This window comes from Mastigoproctus giganteus, chromosome 8, assembly GCF_048544385.1.
Source record: "Mastigoproctus giganteus isolate SK-2022 chromosome 8, ASM4854438v1, whole genome shotgun sequence".
NCBI classification, from domain to species: Eukaryota; Metazoa; Arthropoda; class Arachnida; order Uropygi; family Thelyphonidae; genus Mastigoproctus; species Mastigoproctus giganteus.
Genome location: NC_143582.1, coordinates 66,690,513 through 66,710,083, shown reverse-complemented (window position 1 = coordinate 66,710,083; position 19,571 = coordinate 66,690,513). Strand labels below are relative to the sequence as shown.

Below are 19,571 nucleotides of genomic sequence, written 5' to 3'. Positions count from 1 at the left end.
TCTAACTTTCTATCATTGCCGACCAAGTATATCCCTTCATGATGACAGTGTGTCCAGGCAACACCGGCGTCTATCAAAAAGACAAGGCATAAGGCCCAGAAGTTTGGTAACTAATTTCAAGGACATGATAGTGAATTCTCCGTACTCCTATCGGCGCTCAACTCATCCGATCTCAACCTAATTGAGCATATTTGGAACCTACTAGAAAAGGACATTCGACCATACTATGCAATGCATGGTTAGCACTCCTACAGAACACCCTGCAACGCCTTGTGGAGTCCATGCCAAGACGTGTATGGGCCGTATTAGGGGAAAACAGTTGGTCTCATCAAGTATTATATAGGTGTTACTAATGCAAAGCCAAGAGTAGTAACGCGTTTTTTTTTTTTTTTTTTTTTGTTAGTTGTTGCGCATCGGCTTCTGTGGCCATAATGCACCTCCCAAGGTTTTTTGTATTTTCTACTCTGATCCAAGCCCTAGGCGGGATTCGAACCTGCGACCTTTGGGTTGCCAGGCAGGCACTTTACCCACCCGGCTAGCCCGGTCCGCCAAGTAACGCGTGAATCTCGTTTAACTGCATTCAGTCTGAATTGGGACGCGTTGAATAGAAGGTATTTTACGTGTTTCATCGCATTTGAAAATGAGTGAATTTTACTGAAGAAGAATATGCATTAAATTTAGTTTCAAAATAGGAAAAGTGTAACAAAAACCCACAATATGTTAAAAACAACTTTCGGAGAAGATTGTGTGTGTGTGTGTGTGTGTGTGTGTGTGTGTGTGTGTGTGTGTGTGTGTGTGTGTGTGTGTGTGTGTGTGTGAAGGCCTTTCAGTAGTCAGCAAAATTTAAAGACGAAGTGTCCGTCGAAGTTGGTCCTGCTTAAAAGCAGAACTTCAAAAATTAATGATTCAATCGCTCATGTTCGTGATCTAACCATTAGTGGTCGACGTTATCTACTTCACCAGTAACTATCTGTGAAGTTGCTGATAAAGTTGGTATTTCTTAGGGTACATATCAATCAATTTTAACACATTTGGTAACAGTTATTTCATCCAAGTTAGTACCTCACATCCTCACTGATGATCACAGAGAGCAGCTAGTTTTTCAGTGTCAGGACCTTCGTCAGATTACTGTCGTTACACCCCCCCTTTACTTTGTTTCTTCCATTGTTAAATGGTGACGAATCGTGGTGTATGATTATGACCCGGAAACAAATGCTCCGTACTCTCTGTAAAAGACTCTCCAAGGATCTAAAAGCAAGACAATCTCAATGAAATGTAAAATTAATGGTTGTCATAGTCACAGGGCATTGTTTAGCATGAATTTGTCCCGCATGATGAAACAGGGAACCGGGAATGCTTCTAAACCATTGTACGACGACTGCGCCATGCTATTCGGGAAAAAAAAAAAAAAAAAAAAACGGTCGAAAAAGTGGATTTCATGGAATTGGCGCTTGCATCATGACAACACTCTTGCACAATGGCCTTGAATTGTGCTTTTGCACAACTCAAGAAATGATTTATTTATTTTTATTTCATTATTTGTTTAGGCACACTACAGGTATCAAACCCCATTACAATGTATGGAGACATTTAGTGTAGCCTACACAATTTACAAATCATAATGCACTTGTTTAAGTTCATTTGGTACATTAATTGTCAAATTAAATATAAACGCAATTTATAAAAGACAATGATTTTAATAGATAAGTAATAAATTTAATAGATAACAAACATAAATATAGTAATGTTTAGTGAAACATTGAAAAACACAAAATTTAGTAACAAGTTAAAAAAAAATAAATAAAAAATCCTTGAATGGCAATCAAAAAAGTCGTAAATACCGGTAAGGAAACCACTGCATAACTTATAGCGTGATATAACAACAGCAGTTATAATCAATTAGGTTTCTAATAAATACTATTAATTAAAAATACAAAACACTCTAAGGGCTTACGAAGATAAACTTTTATTTCAAGTTGGAAGGTAAGAAACCTCCAAGAACGGTAGTTGAAAAAGTAAAGTGGTAAAATCATCCTAAGCACTTTAAGCAGGTCAATATAGTTCCTATTTTCAAAAAAAGGTGATAAAAATGATGTAACTGATTACAGACCCATAACCTCGCAAAACAGCCTGGCTAAACTCTTCGACACAGCAGTACACAAACATCTCTTCGAATTCTTCAGGCCTTTCATTGATCAGAATCAACATAGTTTCTGCAGTGGCAAGTCAGTAGTCACAAATTTACTTCCTTTCTGGCAATATAACTCTGAAGCTCTGACTCAGTCCCACATGAGCGGTTGCTTTATAAGCTGGAACAGGTTGGAATCACTGGGAAAATCCTTAGATGGATAGCAGGATGGCTTCAGGGCAGGAGGCAGAGGGTTGTGATAAATGGCTCTTCCTCAGATTGGGTTGATATAAGAAGTGGGGTTCCCTAAGGGTCAGTATTAGGACCACTGTTGTTTTTAATTTTCATAAACGACATCGATGAAGGGATAGAGGGCGTGATGTCTAAATTTGCAGATGATGTTAAAATTGGTAGAGTAGTTAATGATCACTGTCAATCTGAGCTTCTTCAGAGAGACCTAGATAGACTTCAGGAATGGTCAGAAAAATGGCAGCTATGCTTTAATCCAACAAAGTGTAAGGTATTACACCTGGGAAACAGTAATCCCAAAATAACTTATTCACTTGGTGGAGTTCAACAAACCCAGTACTGGAGGAAAGGGACTTGGGTGTTACGATACGGTCAGACATGAAATTCTCTGAGCATTGTAAACAGGTTGCAAGGAAGGCCCATGGTGTCCTATCGATGATCTATCAAACTTTTGCAAGTAGAGATAGGGACGTGATAATCCCATTATATAAGGCTTTTGTTAGATCACACTTGGAATACTGTGTTCAAGTATGGAGACCGCACCTAAAGAAAGACATCGAGCTTCTTAAAAGGTGCAAAGACGAGTAACTCGCCCGGTGAGATCCGCAAAAGGATGTCCTTGTGAAGGAAGACTTCGAATATGTGGGTTGCAGAGCTTGGAAACTAGACACCTTAGAGGAGATTTGATTGAGGTGTTTAAGGCTCTGAGAAGCATCAGTAAAATGAATGAGGATGAAATTTTCAAGATTATAAATGATGCTAGAACTAGGGGACATAAATTCAAGTTACTGGGGGGAAATGTTTAGATTGGACTGCAGGAAGTTTTATTTTAGCCAGCGAGTTATAAATTACTGGAATAAGTTGCCTACATGGGTGATAGAGGCTGACAGTTTGGGAAATTCAAAGGTCATCTGGTAGCACCTTCGGGTCAGGGAAGCGCATAGGATGATAGGTTTAATTTCCTTTTCTTTTACTAATTATTATTATTTATTTATTTTATTATTTTTTATCATTGTTTTATTCGTTTTTTTTTTTTTTTTTTTTTTTTTAACCGGTGCAGCATAAGCCATAGGCTTTCTTGCACCATGCGGCCATTACTAATACTAATAACCACCTTCAAGTTGATGCAGTCTACACAGAAGACATATCTAAGGCATTTGATAAAGTCCCGCACGAACAACTTCTGGAAAAACTTAAACTATATAGTATCCGTGACCCTTTGCTCTCATGGCTACGCAGCTATATTACGCATCGTTCCTTGAGCGTTATCATCAATCAAGTGAACTCAGACTGTTTTATACCACTAAGTGGAGTACCACAAGACTTCCCCTTAGGTCCTCTTCTGTTCATTGTTTTCGTAAATGATCTTCATTCTTTCATCTACACCTCCAATGTTCAAGTTGCTCTCTATGCAGATGATCTTAAGATCTACTCAGCAGTGAAGGAGATTACCGATTCTCAACTGAAACAGTTGAGAATCGGTAATCTCCTTTCTCTGTGTGGGTATGTCTGAATGGCTTGTCTGCTAACCCCTCGAAGTGCAAAGTAATCTCTTTCTCGCCCGGCAGATCTCCACAACTAATAAATACGGAGTATAGTATTAACTCTGTGATCATCGAAAGGTGTGACTAAGTTAACAATTTGGGGATTCTCTTCTCCAGCAGTGCTAAATTCGATGCTCATGTCTTTAAAATCTCCAGCAAAGCATTCAAAACACTGGAATTCAGCAAAGCATTCAAAACACTGGAATTCATCAAACGGAACACATACAAGTTCAAAAACTACAGATATGCGGTTATCCTTTATAAAACTATTGTTCTGCCAATCCTTGAATTCAGTTCACCCATCTGGAATCCTCACACAAAGACTTTAACTAACTTCAGTTCACCCATCTGGAATCCTCACACAAAGACTTTAACTAACAAAATTGAAGCAGTCCAAAAAAATTTTGTCCGTTACCTTACGTACCGTATTCTTCTGTTCTATCACTCAGTGTATTATGAATTGCTGTGTGATTACTGTCATCTGAGGCCTCTGTGCACTAGAAGAGTTACTGCTGACATCACCCTTCTAGCCAAAGTAATCACTGGAACTTTCACCTTGGCTCTGCCACCACGGATTTGACAAAATTCAGTCCACTGAACAGAATGAGCAAATCAGCAAATGACTCTCTCATTGACTTCTTTGACAACTCCCAGTCAGTGATGAACTCCATCCTTAAACTGCAAAGTGACTAGCTCTGATCTAATTATTGCAGTTTATTAGTATTATGTGTTTTATTATTTTTCTATTCTCTAACTGATTAATTATTACTTGTTTTACCGGTAACTTAACTTAATGCAATCCTCTTTTGTACATATGATTTTAATGTTCGAATCTCTATCAAGATTTATTTCCTGTTGGATTTAATATTATTGTTATTATGTTTATTGTTCTGATCTCAGATACACTGTTAATGGTTACCTGTTGTGTATCTTGTTATTAATAAAAATAAAAATAAAAAATAAAGTTAAGTACAATGATTAAGTGAATAAAACAAAATGCTACATAGCAACTGCAATCTGGCTAGGTGCCTAATCAAAATTAATAAAAATACAAGTCACTCTGAGAGCTTTTAATAGATAAGAAGGATAAAGTAATGCTGTGACATAGTATTAAGATAAAGCAGCTAAGTGGATAATAATGATGCTAATATCGTCTGAAGTTATATGGTGGCAGGAGGGAAAGTAGGGATTAGGCCTGAATCTGTGGGATTTAGAATAAGGGGGAAAGGATAAATAAGCCTTAATCACCAAGGTAGCGGTTGTTTTTAAAAGTCAGAATATGGAATATAGTAGTCGATTTATGTGAGTAGGTAGTTCACGGTGTGTGTGGGGGGGGGGGGGGTAGATATTACCTTGATCTGTTTGGAATTTTAATTTAAATAAAGAGTAGATACGTGTTACAGGCATTGGAACTTAATCTGAAAATAAGGTAATAATGAACCATTACCTTATTTTCAGATTAAAAGTTTGGTGTTAAAAATTAATAATTTTAAATATAAATCTTAATCTTTGCATACGTATTTCTAAGTTTAGCGGTTAAAATGATGTTCATGGAGGTTGCTTTTATAGTCTAAGATTTTATCTTGTCTTAGCATATATTTTTATAACTCTTAAATAGGCCGAATTTATGTCCAATACGGAACAAGTGAACTGCAATGTTGGAAGCATAATATGAATGAATAAAATATTAGTTGTTGTTATTTGATTTTTAGGACCTAAGGCCATATTGCTCCGGGGATATGCGGTGGTCATTCCTTGACCTTTCCGCATCCTCCGTATTTGGTGGTGACGGGCTCGAACCCCGGTCTAATCAAGAAGCGTGTGCTACTCACTGCTGCTCCTGCCCACCTGCCTACGGAGGCGCCTGAGATATTAGTAAGGGAGTTGTTATTTACTGATAGAGCTAAGCACTTAATGAATTTTAGTTTCCTAAGCTTTTAAGGTGGTCATTGGCTTATTTTTGAAATGAACAATTTTGAATAAATGTTATTGGTAAATCTGGTATATGGTGGGTCTTTTTAATTGATTTTGGTTTTAGGCAGTAATTATAATGAAATATTTTTCTGGGGTTTAAAAATGTCATTAGGGGGTACCTCTCAGAATTGGTTTTAAAGTTATTTTTGTTGGTCCATTGACTAATGGAATTTGGAGATTTTTAACGAAGTTACAATGATCTATGTTGTGTCAAGAGACAAAAATCTTTATATTATCTGCCTACAATAAAATATCAACTCCCCAAGAAAACTGATTATGTGTGAAGTCATTGATATACACGTATATTGAATAATAAGGATCCTAGAGAAGGATCCTCTAGGACTAATAAGGACCCTTGAGGAATGCCGGCAAGGGATGTATAAATATTAGAAAATTTACGTACATAAGTCCATAAATAGAGATGCATGTCTGTTATTTCTAGGTTCGAATAAGCCTCCGTTTTCACTTCAGGTTTGTGCTATCTATCACTTAGTTGTAATAGCACAACAAATATTTAAGTTTCTTTTTTCTTTTTTCTCACTGAGAATTGGAATTAATTTCACGAATTACAATTAAGAACACATAAGAATTAATTACATTAATTTCACGGTAAAAAGTTACAATTATGAACAGTAAAATACCATTTAAAAATAAATTGCGTATGTGGCGCCTCCGTAGCCAGGTGGGCAGAAGCAGCAGTGTGTAGTACACGCTTCTTGATTAGACCGGGTTCGATCCCGTGACTACCAAATACGGTGGATGCGGAAAGATCAGGGAATGACCACCGCATATCCCCGGAGCAATATGGCCTTAGTTGCTAATGCTCCTAAAAACCAAATAACAACAACAATTTACATATGCACATAGCTTAGTAATCAACTTTCATATGCAGAAAACTCCCATTAGGGCGCTTTTGTAGGGACTGGCCTGAAACTGTGCTATAAGCGGGAAGGCGTTTTAATCAAGACTACCCCCCCCCTCACCTCACAGAATTTTTAAAATTTCATTTCATTTCTGCTAATTCCATTTTTGTACTTGAGTTGCACATGCATATCAGTGGCATTTTATTAATCTGATTTGTGCTGTAATTGCCTGCTGCAGTTCTACTCGGATTCAGATGGAATAATTTTCTGGTTCATTAACTACGGTTTTCCTCATAGTATTTCCATGCAGTACTTTTGATATATATAGATATATGTATCATCAATCATAGTCTTCCACTTTCACTGTTTCAGTCTCCATGACTCGTTGAATATTTGGTTCGGTTTGTAGAGCATGTTAGCTTCTTCCTTCGCATTATAAATGCCTTTGCCAATGAAACAAGTGGCTTTAGCGCTTTGTAAGTCGTTGGCCTATCAGCTTTTGAGGAACATTTAATGCGCTCTCTCTCTCTCTCTCTCTCTCTCTCTCTCTGCTTTGTTTTATTTCGGGTTACTTGGTTGGATCACTTTTAAATGATATTTCACATTTGAGGCTTTGGCTATCTTCATAATTTACAGTAGCTGGCTAAATTTTATTTATTCATTTGATAGTTTCGAATTCGGCACGATGTGCCCTTTATTTTACGTATATTTTCGTTCAAAATTATTTTCTAAGTTTTTACAATCAGCGGCTGCACTTCACCTCTGCGTCTATTTTACTGCTTCCTCTTTCTTTTTTTTTTTTTTTTTGTTCTCTTATCTGTTCTATTTATATTTTTTGCCATAGCTTTATTTATATTATTTATTTCGTTGGCTACCCGCGCTGTTTTATTCAGCTTTATTTATCTCCGGAACTTACTGATATTTCACACATAGTCAGTTTCCTCTGTGGGGTTTTAATTTTATTTGATTTAGTTTTTAATAATTTTAGCCATATTGAACTTTTAATTTAATTTTTAAATTTATTCTTTTTTTGTTTAATTTGTTCTTCCTTTTCACCAATCCTTACTCTTATAAATTTTAATAATGGACAATAATAGATAATTCTATTATAATTAATAAATTTCAGTTTATACTCCGGAACAACCGCATAGTCGGAGGATTAGACCATGATAGTTCATAAGACAGAGAAAATACAAGAAATCGTATTTAGTAAATCACGGTATTTGAACCCAGTCACTTAAAGCACGTGCACTTATGCCAACCACTCGGCTATATCGATGTTTGACTGCTGCTTCGCGTGGGACAGTGCCTGCTCAGTATAATTCTTTTCAGTATAGTTAGTTTTTTATTTACTTAATTTCTTCTAATACCATTTTTGTACTTGAGTCATATATATAGACAAGGTGAGTTGTTATGGCAGGTGCGGGGAGACATAGGGAAGTGATAAGCAGATATCTGCAGGAGGCCATTCTCTTCATTAGCAACTTCTTTTGATTTGCTGGTGTTTATATCTTTGTGATCACAAAATATGTACTCTTACGCTCTCGTCGTGTGTAATCCTGTAAATGTACCCTTGAATCCTGAATCCTGCACACTTACATCGACTTTCTGTGAAGCGTACGAAGACTGCAAGAAAAAAAGCAGTACATAACAGTTTGCAGGACCATCGCGTATGCGATGTGATCTTTTTGACACTCGTGGACAGTGTTGATTACTTTGTGGAAATTACTGACACGTTTGACATCCTGGAAAGCAAATATCAAGGCACACCAGACTGTCAATCAGCCATCACTAGAAAGAGCGTACCTATCAGTCAACGAGTGATAATGCCAGTAATATTGCCAGCCATGTCCAAATAAAATATACAAGGGATTTGTATCATTTGAGGACAGAAGGAGAGCTATACAATTCTGGCTGAATAAATAAGGCAGAAGCGCTAGTTTTTTTTTTTTTTTTTTTTTTTCCTTTTTCACCCTGCAAAATTGAAACTCGCGTTTCAATTTTACAAGGCGAAAGACGATACACGTGCGAGTCTCCCCCACCCCATCACCCTTCGAGTCTATCCGCAGCATCCGTCACGACTGCAGCTTTACTTCGCCATACCAATAGAATTTCAAATTGAGCATTTTTTACCGCATACTTGCAGTTGTATTCAGAAATTTGTGATACTTTGCATACAAGTATTGTGTGACATAAGTGAGAAATTTCAGATGAGGCTTCGATATGAGAAAGTTTACAGTTCCCTTGTGTACATTGTTTTCATGGAAGCAGTAACAGAGAAGCTGTTACTTTGTGATATCGCATGTCACAAGTGATTTCGAAAAAGTAATAGAATATTCGTCACCATGTCTCCAAACTTCAATTCGTTTTTTTGTGCTGAAAGTATTTATATCTTTGTTGGTTTGATTTATTTCTTTCAGTTCGCTCTGACGACAGAAATAAGTTAAGATGTGTGGCCATGTTCATTAACATTAAAGAAAACAAAATTGTAAATTCTTTTCCTTTTGTGAATTATTTCCTGCATCAGCTCATCTGTCTCCATTGATTAATAGGACTTTGATCCCCCTAGTTGGTACATTTTTATTCTGTAAATTAATGTTTAAGATACTTGATAATATTTATTCAGTAAGTACTTGTATGTATATCCATTTCTAATGACTAAAATTGTCGGCAAAGCAGTTTTGTCATTTTTATTTACTTATAAAGGCAAGAAGCGAAGTCTTTCCTTTTTGTTTTTTCCTTGTCGGCAGCATTGAATTAATCTTCCTTATTGCACTTAAATATTCCATTATCGGAATGAAAAGAAATCGCTTATGTAGATCCATCAGGATTTCAGCGAGTGACTAACTGTGTACGCTGAAAAAAAATGTTTTACTTTTTTCTTTTAGTATTTTCATTTCACGAAGAGGCATATTCTTAATTAATATAAGAAAAGACAGCGTTATAAAATGTGGAAATGTGGAAGAGAGAAAAGTTTTCCATAATATGATAATGACAATAGGGATCTAAAATATGTTGATTTTAATATTCAGCAACTTAGAATAACAAAATGGAGTGTATTAACTGCTATCTAGTTAATACACTTTTCATAATTCTCTCTCTGTCTCACACACACACACACACACACACACACACACACACACACACACACACACACACACACACACACACACACACACACACACACACACACACACACACACACACACACATGTATGCGCTGCTAATTTTGACCAACATATGATATCAGAAAGAACTCCTATTTTGGTACTGATTAGATTAGCCATTTTTCAGCCATCTTATTGCACAGTTACCGAAATCAACTCTCCAAAGCTTTAACTTCATCATTGTAAACATGTTTTCTATAAAAAACAGATAACAGCGACACCTAGTAGGGAGTCAAATACTACTAATGAAGGAACCATTTTAGTGATTAGAAATGACATTTATTTGCCTCACATAATCGACTCCTTACTGGTCTAGTTACGAAATATAATTGAAGAGAACATCGTTGAACAGCTACGATTTATACGCAGTCTTGCACCGAATCAATCCAATTTCGATTAAGTGGAAAAAAATAGGTCTGTATCATTAGGGGGTCGTTTATTTCGCCATTTTCAGCATTCATTTCAATAAAGCACTCTCCCCAAGTAACTGCGACCACGAGATGCACTATTACTTGGCGACGCCAGCAGTATTTATGGAAACGTGCCACGTTATTTTAACACATGGGCCGTTTGAACAGAAAAAGAGACAACCTAGCGCATCCCCGACCGTCTACGAGATGAGAGGAAGGTACATCCGGCACAGCGTTCAGTGTCGAACTTTTATTTCGTTAAGAAGCTGCGTCACTATAGAACCATCCTGAAATCTCTTTAATTTATTCGTAATAATTATCACTACACCCGATTCATGTGCTGAAGAAGATTAATGACTCAATAAAAGCTAAACGCCAATTAGTAAGCACCAGTTTTAAACTTTTCAGTAACCAGAGGTAACGTTTTGCTATTAAAACTCTAATATAACACTGGGGTTGTATTGAAGTTTTAATAACAATAAGATAATCTTTCATTAATCAAAGAATTTACTTTTATTTTACCCTTTTCTGTAAGCATTTCTCTCGAAATGGAAAATCCGTAATGTGAAGACAATTATTCACAATGTACACATTATTCTTTACACAATGAATTTTTTACATGTAGAGCCTTTCCCGAGAAGGCAACAAAATTATTTTAAGCAAAAAAAAGCACAGGCCATTGTAATAATTTTCACAAAGGTTCAAAACTTGCAACTATTGGCGGTTCTGAAAGGGTGTTAGATAAATCTCATCGGTTGGCTATGATGTACCTACAAGGACTGTTGGATTATTTTCAACAAGATGTAATTTAGGTGTAAGATATAATGATATAATTCAGTAAGATATAATGAATAAGATAAAATATTATTACAGTAATTGTTCAGCATACTTTGCTTCTGCTCATAATAAATATTCTCTGAAAAATATTGAATTGAGCAACATCTGGTGAGAGATTTCCTTGTGTGAAAGACGTGCCAGATTTTTGCAGGACATTGGTGTTCTGAACTTAGTGGTTCTGTTGTTTAAGTGATCATGGTCTTGTCCTCCCTTTAAACATTGATTAAAAATTTTCCAGCTCGCAGTTGAACTTAATTCAGCTGCGAGCTGTAAAATCTTGATTGTTAATCGTTAATTTCAGTTCTAGAGAATAAAAATGTTTACTAGTTTTTCTGATAATTTTGAAAGAGATTATTTCTTTTACAATTGCACCGAAGTAACCAAGTCTAGGAAGCATCAGTATATATATTGTCTATAAATTGTTTATTATATGGTCGATTTACTTCTTTGGCGGTGACTCGAATCTAAACTAGATTTGCACGTTGTTCGTTCTAAAAAATCCGGAGTAAGTCACTGGAAAATCCTCCTCCCTCCATCTGAGATCGGCTAATTACATCTAAGAATTCTCCCCAGTATCCAATTGGAGGCGAATTGAGACCTCTCCAAATGGCAGATGGTGATGTTTCGTATCGACTGTGCTGTCAGTATTCGTGTTATGCACATATATATGGTTTATATATACTTTTGAATTTTTATGGATTTTATTCACACCACGGTCGCATTAGTCAGTCTCGGACGAGGACCGCACGAACTTGGGCTTTTAGTCCCGGAAAACAGGAAAAGCAACTATAGAATCCGCACGATTTGCGGACACAGTACCCTAATACCTCAGTTGTTATGATGCAAAAATAAAACAAACAAAACGCAGAGCTTTAATTCAGCTCTTCTTGCTACAGTTATAACACACATTGTTTTTACTGGTCTTGTTATGTAAACAACTTATGTTATAACATTGTTCTCACCATCTAAGTGTTACTTAGCGAGGTACAGCAGAGTTATAATAATTGTTATAAGAGTGTTATAAAATAGTCTTCTAAGGGGATCAATATCTTTTGTTTCCACTGCACAGTATAGTAACTGTTAAAATATTGAAACTGATAAAATGGACTGATATTTAGTGTTGTCTCTTTTGTTAAAACTAAACTGACATGGTAAATTTATGAAGGTTTCTTATTATTTGAATCACTGCATAGTTTTCTCTTGGTACAATGTCCTTGCTCAAGAAGATTCTACAGTGCACATTCAGGCTTTAAAAAATATGCTGAATTGTGTAAATTTAGTTTGTTTAACATATGTACTATATGAGTGGGTATTTTCACTATTCAGTCACCATAGATGCACTTGAACATAGCACAGATAACAAAAGGAGCCAGTAGTATGTAGTCTGCGCTATGTACCAAGCCATCTTTCATTGATTTTACTTCAAAGTGATTTGTATGGTTACTTAAAACTTCAGACTGCTTGAAGGTAAAGATTCTACCTACTGGTGAACCTGGTTTTAGAAGGGTGGAGAGAAAGCACGCATAAAACGTATTAAAGACGACGTGTAATAAAAAGAAGGTAGTAATTGCTTCTTTCTGCTTTCCCTCCCCGTTAACTCTTTAGCATGAATGCTGCCTGAAGCCAAAGAGAAACACCCTTCGGGCTATACAGTCAGCAGGTATTATTAGGAAGGTAACATATTGCTGCACCCGGTAACTCAATATAAGAATCTTAAGCAATAGCCCCCTTCCCCACACTTCCCACCGTTTCGACAGCTCATCTATATGCACATCTCAGCTTTATTTCTACAGGCTACGCACGCAATCCTTTGTACTGTGCGATATAATTGAGATAGTCGGAAGTCAGCTGTTGCGAACCGTGAATTCAAGGACGAGAGGAAAATAATATGTCATATGATACTGTATTCAGGTAGACCTGCACTGGAAAAACCTTATTCTCTGAATAAGGCTATACTGCAGTACACATATGTAGGGCCGAAAAGATTTCACCTATTCATTTACAGATCAGATTTCTTACCAAGTACTACTTCGACAGAAATCAGATCTGTTAATGTAGGGTAAATAATTTAAACGTTTTCGCGTTATATATAATTAGCTAAAGAGATCTACACCCTTTCCTGCCTCTGTAAACATAGCCTACAATCACATTTCCTTCAACATGGCTTCATAACCTTTTGGTTCAATGTAACCATTCTGTTGAACTGTTGGTACTTATTATTCGATTGGAACATGCTTATTGTTTTATTTCGTCAGTTCAAGCGTGTCTGTTTATTCATTCCTTTGTTTATAGATTTCTCATTACTTTTTGGACTAAACAACGTGTTACTACTAGAAGTTATAGAAATAATCTACATTTAACTAAGCGAAGGTTAATCGAAAAATGACAAGTCACAGCATGACACATTAATATTGCTCCAATTGTCTTGACATGTTTTTATTTATGTCCATTTGTCAACCGAAGAAGAACGACTTAAAATGTTTTCAGACTGATTAAAAGTTAAAAATAAGTACATTCGTCCAGTGGCGTTAAGGAACGAAAATCGTTTTCTAGAGATTTTAGAGTAGGCTGGTCTTTTTTTTTTTTTAAGTTGAAAATCCTACCTGTAAATATTGCATTTGCTACTTGGTTACACAGCTACACTATACAATAATGTAATAAAAAAGAGACATAACTATATTTTGAAATATTCCTGCGTGTTAACAGCATTTTAAGGAGAGAAAATAAGAGGTACTTACTAGAATTCTACCTGTTGTCGTCTGTCCAGATATAAGTTCTCCTGCCCAATCTTTGGCTTCGGTCATAAACCCAATCTCGGCAACTTCTTTCACTTTTTGTTCCTTTCCACTTTTGGGCTTGTTCCCTTGTCCATAAGTAGTGGACGACTGACTCTTGCGACAATACAGGAAGGCAAATAGTCTCCACACAAGGATGATGAAGAATCCCGCTACAAAGGTGAAAATACTGGAGAGGAGGAAGCACCACCATTTTCGATCCTGGAGGCAGTGTGCTTGAGGATCAAGGGTGGTCACAGAGATGTTGGTGGTGGTAGAATCCTCTACGTTTGGCATGTTTGGAACCTGCCTGCCTAGCAACCTATCCTAACACAGCTATGCACACACATCGCGATTAAAAACACGTAAGGCATCAACGTGAATGAGTTCTCTGCAGTAGGCAATCGAGAGCCTTTTTTCTCGAACTGACACACAGCTATTAGTTTCTAGGCTAAGGGACGGTTTCGTGGCGCGAGGAGTGGGCATCGTTTCCTCGAATCTATGCCATCTGTTGATAGAGAACAAGGCGAGCTATCAACCCAGCAACTAGCTTCGTCTGAGCGTCTCTGGCACGCGGTCTCGTGGCCTAACTGTAACAGAGCGGAGCATGCGCAGTACGGAGTAGCGTCCAGAAACAAACTTAGAAGCGCAGCTCTCTAACGTTTACTGTAAGACTGTGGACTGTTCATGAGCTTCCTCATCGCGCGCGGGAAAAAAATAGAATATTTAATGTAGAAAGATTTGGAAGTTAGGTTCTGAGTACGAGAATGGTAGCTGCTTAGATGGCAATTTGTGTAAGCAGTGATAGTCTTTTTATGGTTTAAGTTTGAGGAACGTTTGGAAGTTTGAGCTATGAGAAATTTAACAGTTCATTCCACCAGTACGATTTATGAACACTCTGCCATTGCATTGTTACTTGAGTATGAACCCTCAAGTAACTGTGCAGCACAATTCGTGGTTAACAATGGAGAACTGTATACCCCACGTACTCCTACACAAACGGTTCTGTGGAAGCTTGCGAGATGAAGTGAATGAACACACAGAGAGAGATGATGTTAAGTAACTAGTTTTAACTCACACTGAGTACGAAAGAATACGATATGCTGATGGGAATTAGTTACAGTGTAAAAATGGAAAGTAGGATACACCTGCCATTAGCGCGTAGCATCTGATGACGTCAAAAACGCAGCGTTCACAGTTTTGCTAGACAGGAAGTAAGGTTAGTAATGAAAGACGTGAGCTTGGAAGGAGGATGGTATAGCGAGAAATTAATTTTGCAAAAATTGGTAGTTCTTTTGTGTGCATACACACTGAATAAGGAATTATAACAGATATAAAGAACAGAGGAGTTGGAGACAGGTAAAGAAAAATGACAACAATTGACAGATATACAGTATTTAATTAAAAGCAGTTTTAAGTAATATGGTTTCCCAACTGATAAGATTTTTTCGTTGCTATATTTAAATTATAATAGATGTGGAATAAATTAATTCTATAATCTCAAGTAGTTTAACCATTCCTTCTTTTTTTTTTGTATTATACGTGATGAGTAAACCTGAGAGTTGCTTGCACTACCTATAATGCAAAAAGGCTCTCGTACTGCTGAAAATATTTCTGGTTAGTTGGAGGATATCACATATTCATCCACTGTTAGATGTCTGAATAGTAGACAAAGACAGGTTTTAAAAGTCCGTCTGGTTTGAGCTTCTTTAGTATCCTTGGATCATGAGAATTTTCTAATTTCGAAAATTTAAATTAAATTTCCCGAATCTTAAGATTGGAAGTGGTTAAATTGTGGTGGTTATCTGTAAATGTTTGGGAGGAATGAATTTTTAACATAACTTTTGTTTCATCAACTTAGATTTTATTATCTCCTTATATGGAAAATATGAGGAAATTTCTCTTAGAAATTTGATCATATTTTCAAATTTCTAAACTGAAGCACATGAAGAATGCCCAAACCACTGGCGTCGCACGCAGCTGATGTACTTCGTTAACCATATTATCAGTACATAACCGTACATAGAAATCGTAGTCGTTGGCGCCTGGGAGTTGATGTCTCCTTCTAGATGTTGTTACTTTAATAAAAAAAACAAAAAAAAAAAAAAAAACCATATCTTTTTTGCAACCTTAATCACCCAGCTTGAATGCTCCACCAAATCCTGGATCGCCCTGGCCAAACTGAGATATAGTAAATGTATATATGTCTTCATTTACCCCGATAAATAAATACAATAAAGGTTTATCCATAACTGTTTCTACTCAGCTCATGATCCTTAATGATAATTGACGCATAAAATGTATCTTTGAACTGATGCAATCGTTATCCAGTCAGCTGCGAACTGACTAGGTGATAAAATAAAATAGTTGCTCACTTTGGAGAATCTTTACCTTATGCCCAACTTTTTCTGAGATCTAAAATCAAAATATACATCAGTATCGTGATATTCTTTCACCCCGGCATAAATCTACTGTTAAAACCATTCTCAATGAGGCAGCGCTCCATGCACGAAATCTGCGTAATGACTGGATCCCTCCCCAAGCTGTCAATCCTCTTCGCGGTAGCATAGTGGTTGAATCACCGTTCTCTACACCCCAGGTAGAAAATGTCCAGACTCGAATCCCGTCAACGACGCGAGGAGTTTTTATGAGCTTTTTTCACAACGTGGCTAAGTTAGTCAGTTACAAGTAAGGGTTGATTAGTTTTTCTCCGGAAACTCGTGTTTTTCGTCGAGCAAACTGGCAGCTCAACAATACAATACATATAGTTTACAGGCACTATATACTGTCGCCTCTTAGCCTTAGTTGCTCTGGCGCTTAAAACACACACACGCGCGCGCGTGTTATCCCTACCTCAGCTGCTTTTAGGATTAAACTGCTTTCACCTGTTTGACCGTTTCCTTCTTTTTTAGCTGTTGCCAGTCATTCGTGCAGTCGACACAGACCTCAAAAAATTCGTTCGGTACATAGGATATCACAAAGATGCACTGGACCGAATCTGTGCCTTTACATCAACTTATCGCTTGAGAGCTCTTCCTCTAATCTTCACGTTGGAGCTCTCTTCGAATACGTACTACAAGTGTAGATATTAGCTTTCTGTATAGCAGTACATGAAACGATCTTAAAATATCGATCTGTTTGAGCCGAAAAATCGACTTTGTTTTTTGTTCTCCAATGTGTTCTTTTATATTTTATTCCTCTTGTTATTTCGAACATAATTTGCAGTTTATTTAAATATTCTTTTTTTTTTAATTGCTTATTCATTATTTTACTTTTCAATCTTGATGGTAATATGTTTAATATTGTGTGAATAGTTCTGACTATAAGCAAGGTTGTCTTGGCCTATCCAGTAATAGTTGCGCCTAACACATGAACTTACGTAGCCATCTAAAGTAACGTTATCTTCTCTAGCCTGTAATAACCTGTAATTAATTCAGGTACTGCTGTGCTTCAGCTGTATATTCGAGTTTTCGGAAACGCGAGCCAAAGTATTTCTCGCACAAAATGTTAAGCTTGTCGCACATGCATGTGACTATTCGTTTGTCAAAGGTCGCGATGTGCTAATAGGAATCTGTCATCCCGCTTGCTATAGAAACGGTTATAACATTCTGTTTCTACCACAATACCTCTCTAATTACTGTTTACTATTCGGAAATTATGTCACAAATACCAATGTATGAAACCTACTTAGACAAAAGGTAACATTAATATTTGCAGTTATGATCCAAAAATGAAAGCAGTGCACTTACACTTGAGTGTTTTAAAACATTCTCTGTTCACAAATTTATTGATCAGGTACTTCTGCATTTATCACTGATCGAAACTCGGAAACGCGGAAGAATTACTAAGAACGCTATAAAAGGAAGAGACGGTTGGTGTACAGTAAACCCTAGATTTTATGGACTAATAGGGGAAGGGGTGTGTGTTAAATAAAAAGTTTTTTTCTTTTTCAAGACTATTTTTACCTTACATAATTGGCAGGTTAAACAGTTGCTCTGTACATGTAAGTATTAGAAAAACATCGAAAGATAGACAATAAAAAAACAAGATTTTATTTACTTTGACTTTATTTGTTGATACGTAGTCAGTATAAGGTAATTTATCGTGATATAGTGGTGCTTGGAAAAAATGTATCCAGAGTCCAAACTAACAGCGGACAAGTCGAAGTTGAGATGAGATACTGAAACCTTCCAAGTTTGGAATTCGGTATTCCAAATGCGTTCATCTAACCTCTTAGAAGCGAACTCCGGCACTACGTGCACCTGCGCAAGTTAAGCGTTGTTGTACAAACCACTTACCGCATCTTGGAAGTTAATACTGGTTGCTGCTTTTATGTGCTTGCTACTAACAACTATTGAAACACTTCCATCAACGCTGTACATCAGCGAAACTCCTTAATTGAATCTCGTCGTGTCTGCGTTAACTGTCGGAGCATCACTGTCTGGGTTCTATTATTGAACGTAGTGCAATACCAGTGCAACTTGTTGTGAAGGAAAAGGTTTTTATTTTATTTATTATTTTATTTTTATTATTATTATTATTTTATTTTATTATTTTTTTCCCTGAGCATGAAAAACACTGCATTAATACTACCAAGCTTGAAATTGCATTTGCTCGTAATTCAAGTATTATTTGCTTTTAGTATTATTTACTGAATAAATGGGAGACGCTATTTATTTTAAAGTAGTGAAATTCGTTGTAGAGGAAACGGTTTTCTTTTGTGAGCATAAAGAATAAATAAATAAATAAATCTTCATTGCCGAAGATATACTGTATATACTAATAGCGAAGTACACGTATGAAGGCAAAGTTCCCTCCATGGCCAGAAAAATGGCCAAGAGATTAACATAATAGATGAATTAACTGGCAAAGAAGAAGCTGACATTGAGATACTGTAATGAGTAATCTCCATGTCAGGGGTTAATAGGATCAGTATAGAGTGAGTTAGTTATGGAAATTGAAACAATATATACCCTTCAACATACCCTTAACAGAGAACTATTTTAACGGAATTAGCAATTGTGTAGGGGTCATTTAGTTACTATATTTAGAATTTGACTGAATTTGCAGTGCCGGCTCTATTAAAGCATAAGAACAGTTCTGTGTTTTAAGACTTTCTGGCGATATTTCTTATTGATAGCGTATTTATAAAGATCCACATCAAGCGACTTCAGCATTTGCCCGGAGAGAAATTTGTCAGCCAGGTGCAGCCTGTTTCTGTTGCTAGATATAATGGACTTCCTGTAGCTATTTGAGATTAATCATGATTTTTTACGATATCTGATACAGTTTTTTTTTTTTTACTCTGTATACCTCACGGGTGCAAGACATAGACACACCGGATCTAACTACTCTAGCAGCCTTAAATTTTGCACAACACTAAAATTTCTGTGTTCATCAATTTTCTTGGGGCCATGTCAATACACTGTAAGTGAAATTATAATGAAGAAACAGGGCACATATTGAGACGCTTAATTGAAACCCACGAATTCTCTGTTTTCTCTCTTTCACAAGCACTTTTTTTTTGTGCGTTAACTGCGGGGTCCGTAAAATCGAGGGTTATTCTAATCAGCAGCTATTCTAATTACTATCCAATTACTCGTACCTTATCTTATCTTATACAAC

At 36.6% G+C, this 19,571-nt stretch overlaps 1 protein-coding gene across 1 annotated transcript in view; it reads right to left on the bottom strand.

Annotated features, from left to right (window-relative positions):
- LOC150081591 (calcium-activated potassium channel slowpoke-like) overlaps positions 1–14,495 on the bottom strand; it is a 409,705-nt gene extending 395,210 nt beyond the window's left edge. Inside the window, exon 1 of the mRNA XM_090380557.1 lies at positions 13,911–14,495. Coding sequence (XP_090236683.1) covers positions 13,911–14,243 — 333 coding nt within the window. The 5' untranslated portion in view covers positions 14,244–14,495. The remainder of the gene's footprint in view (positions 1–13,910) is intronic.
- Positions 14,496–19,571: the final 5,076 nt, after the last annotated feature.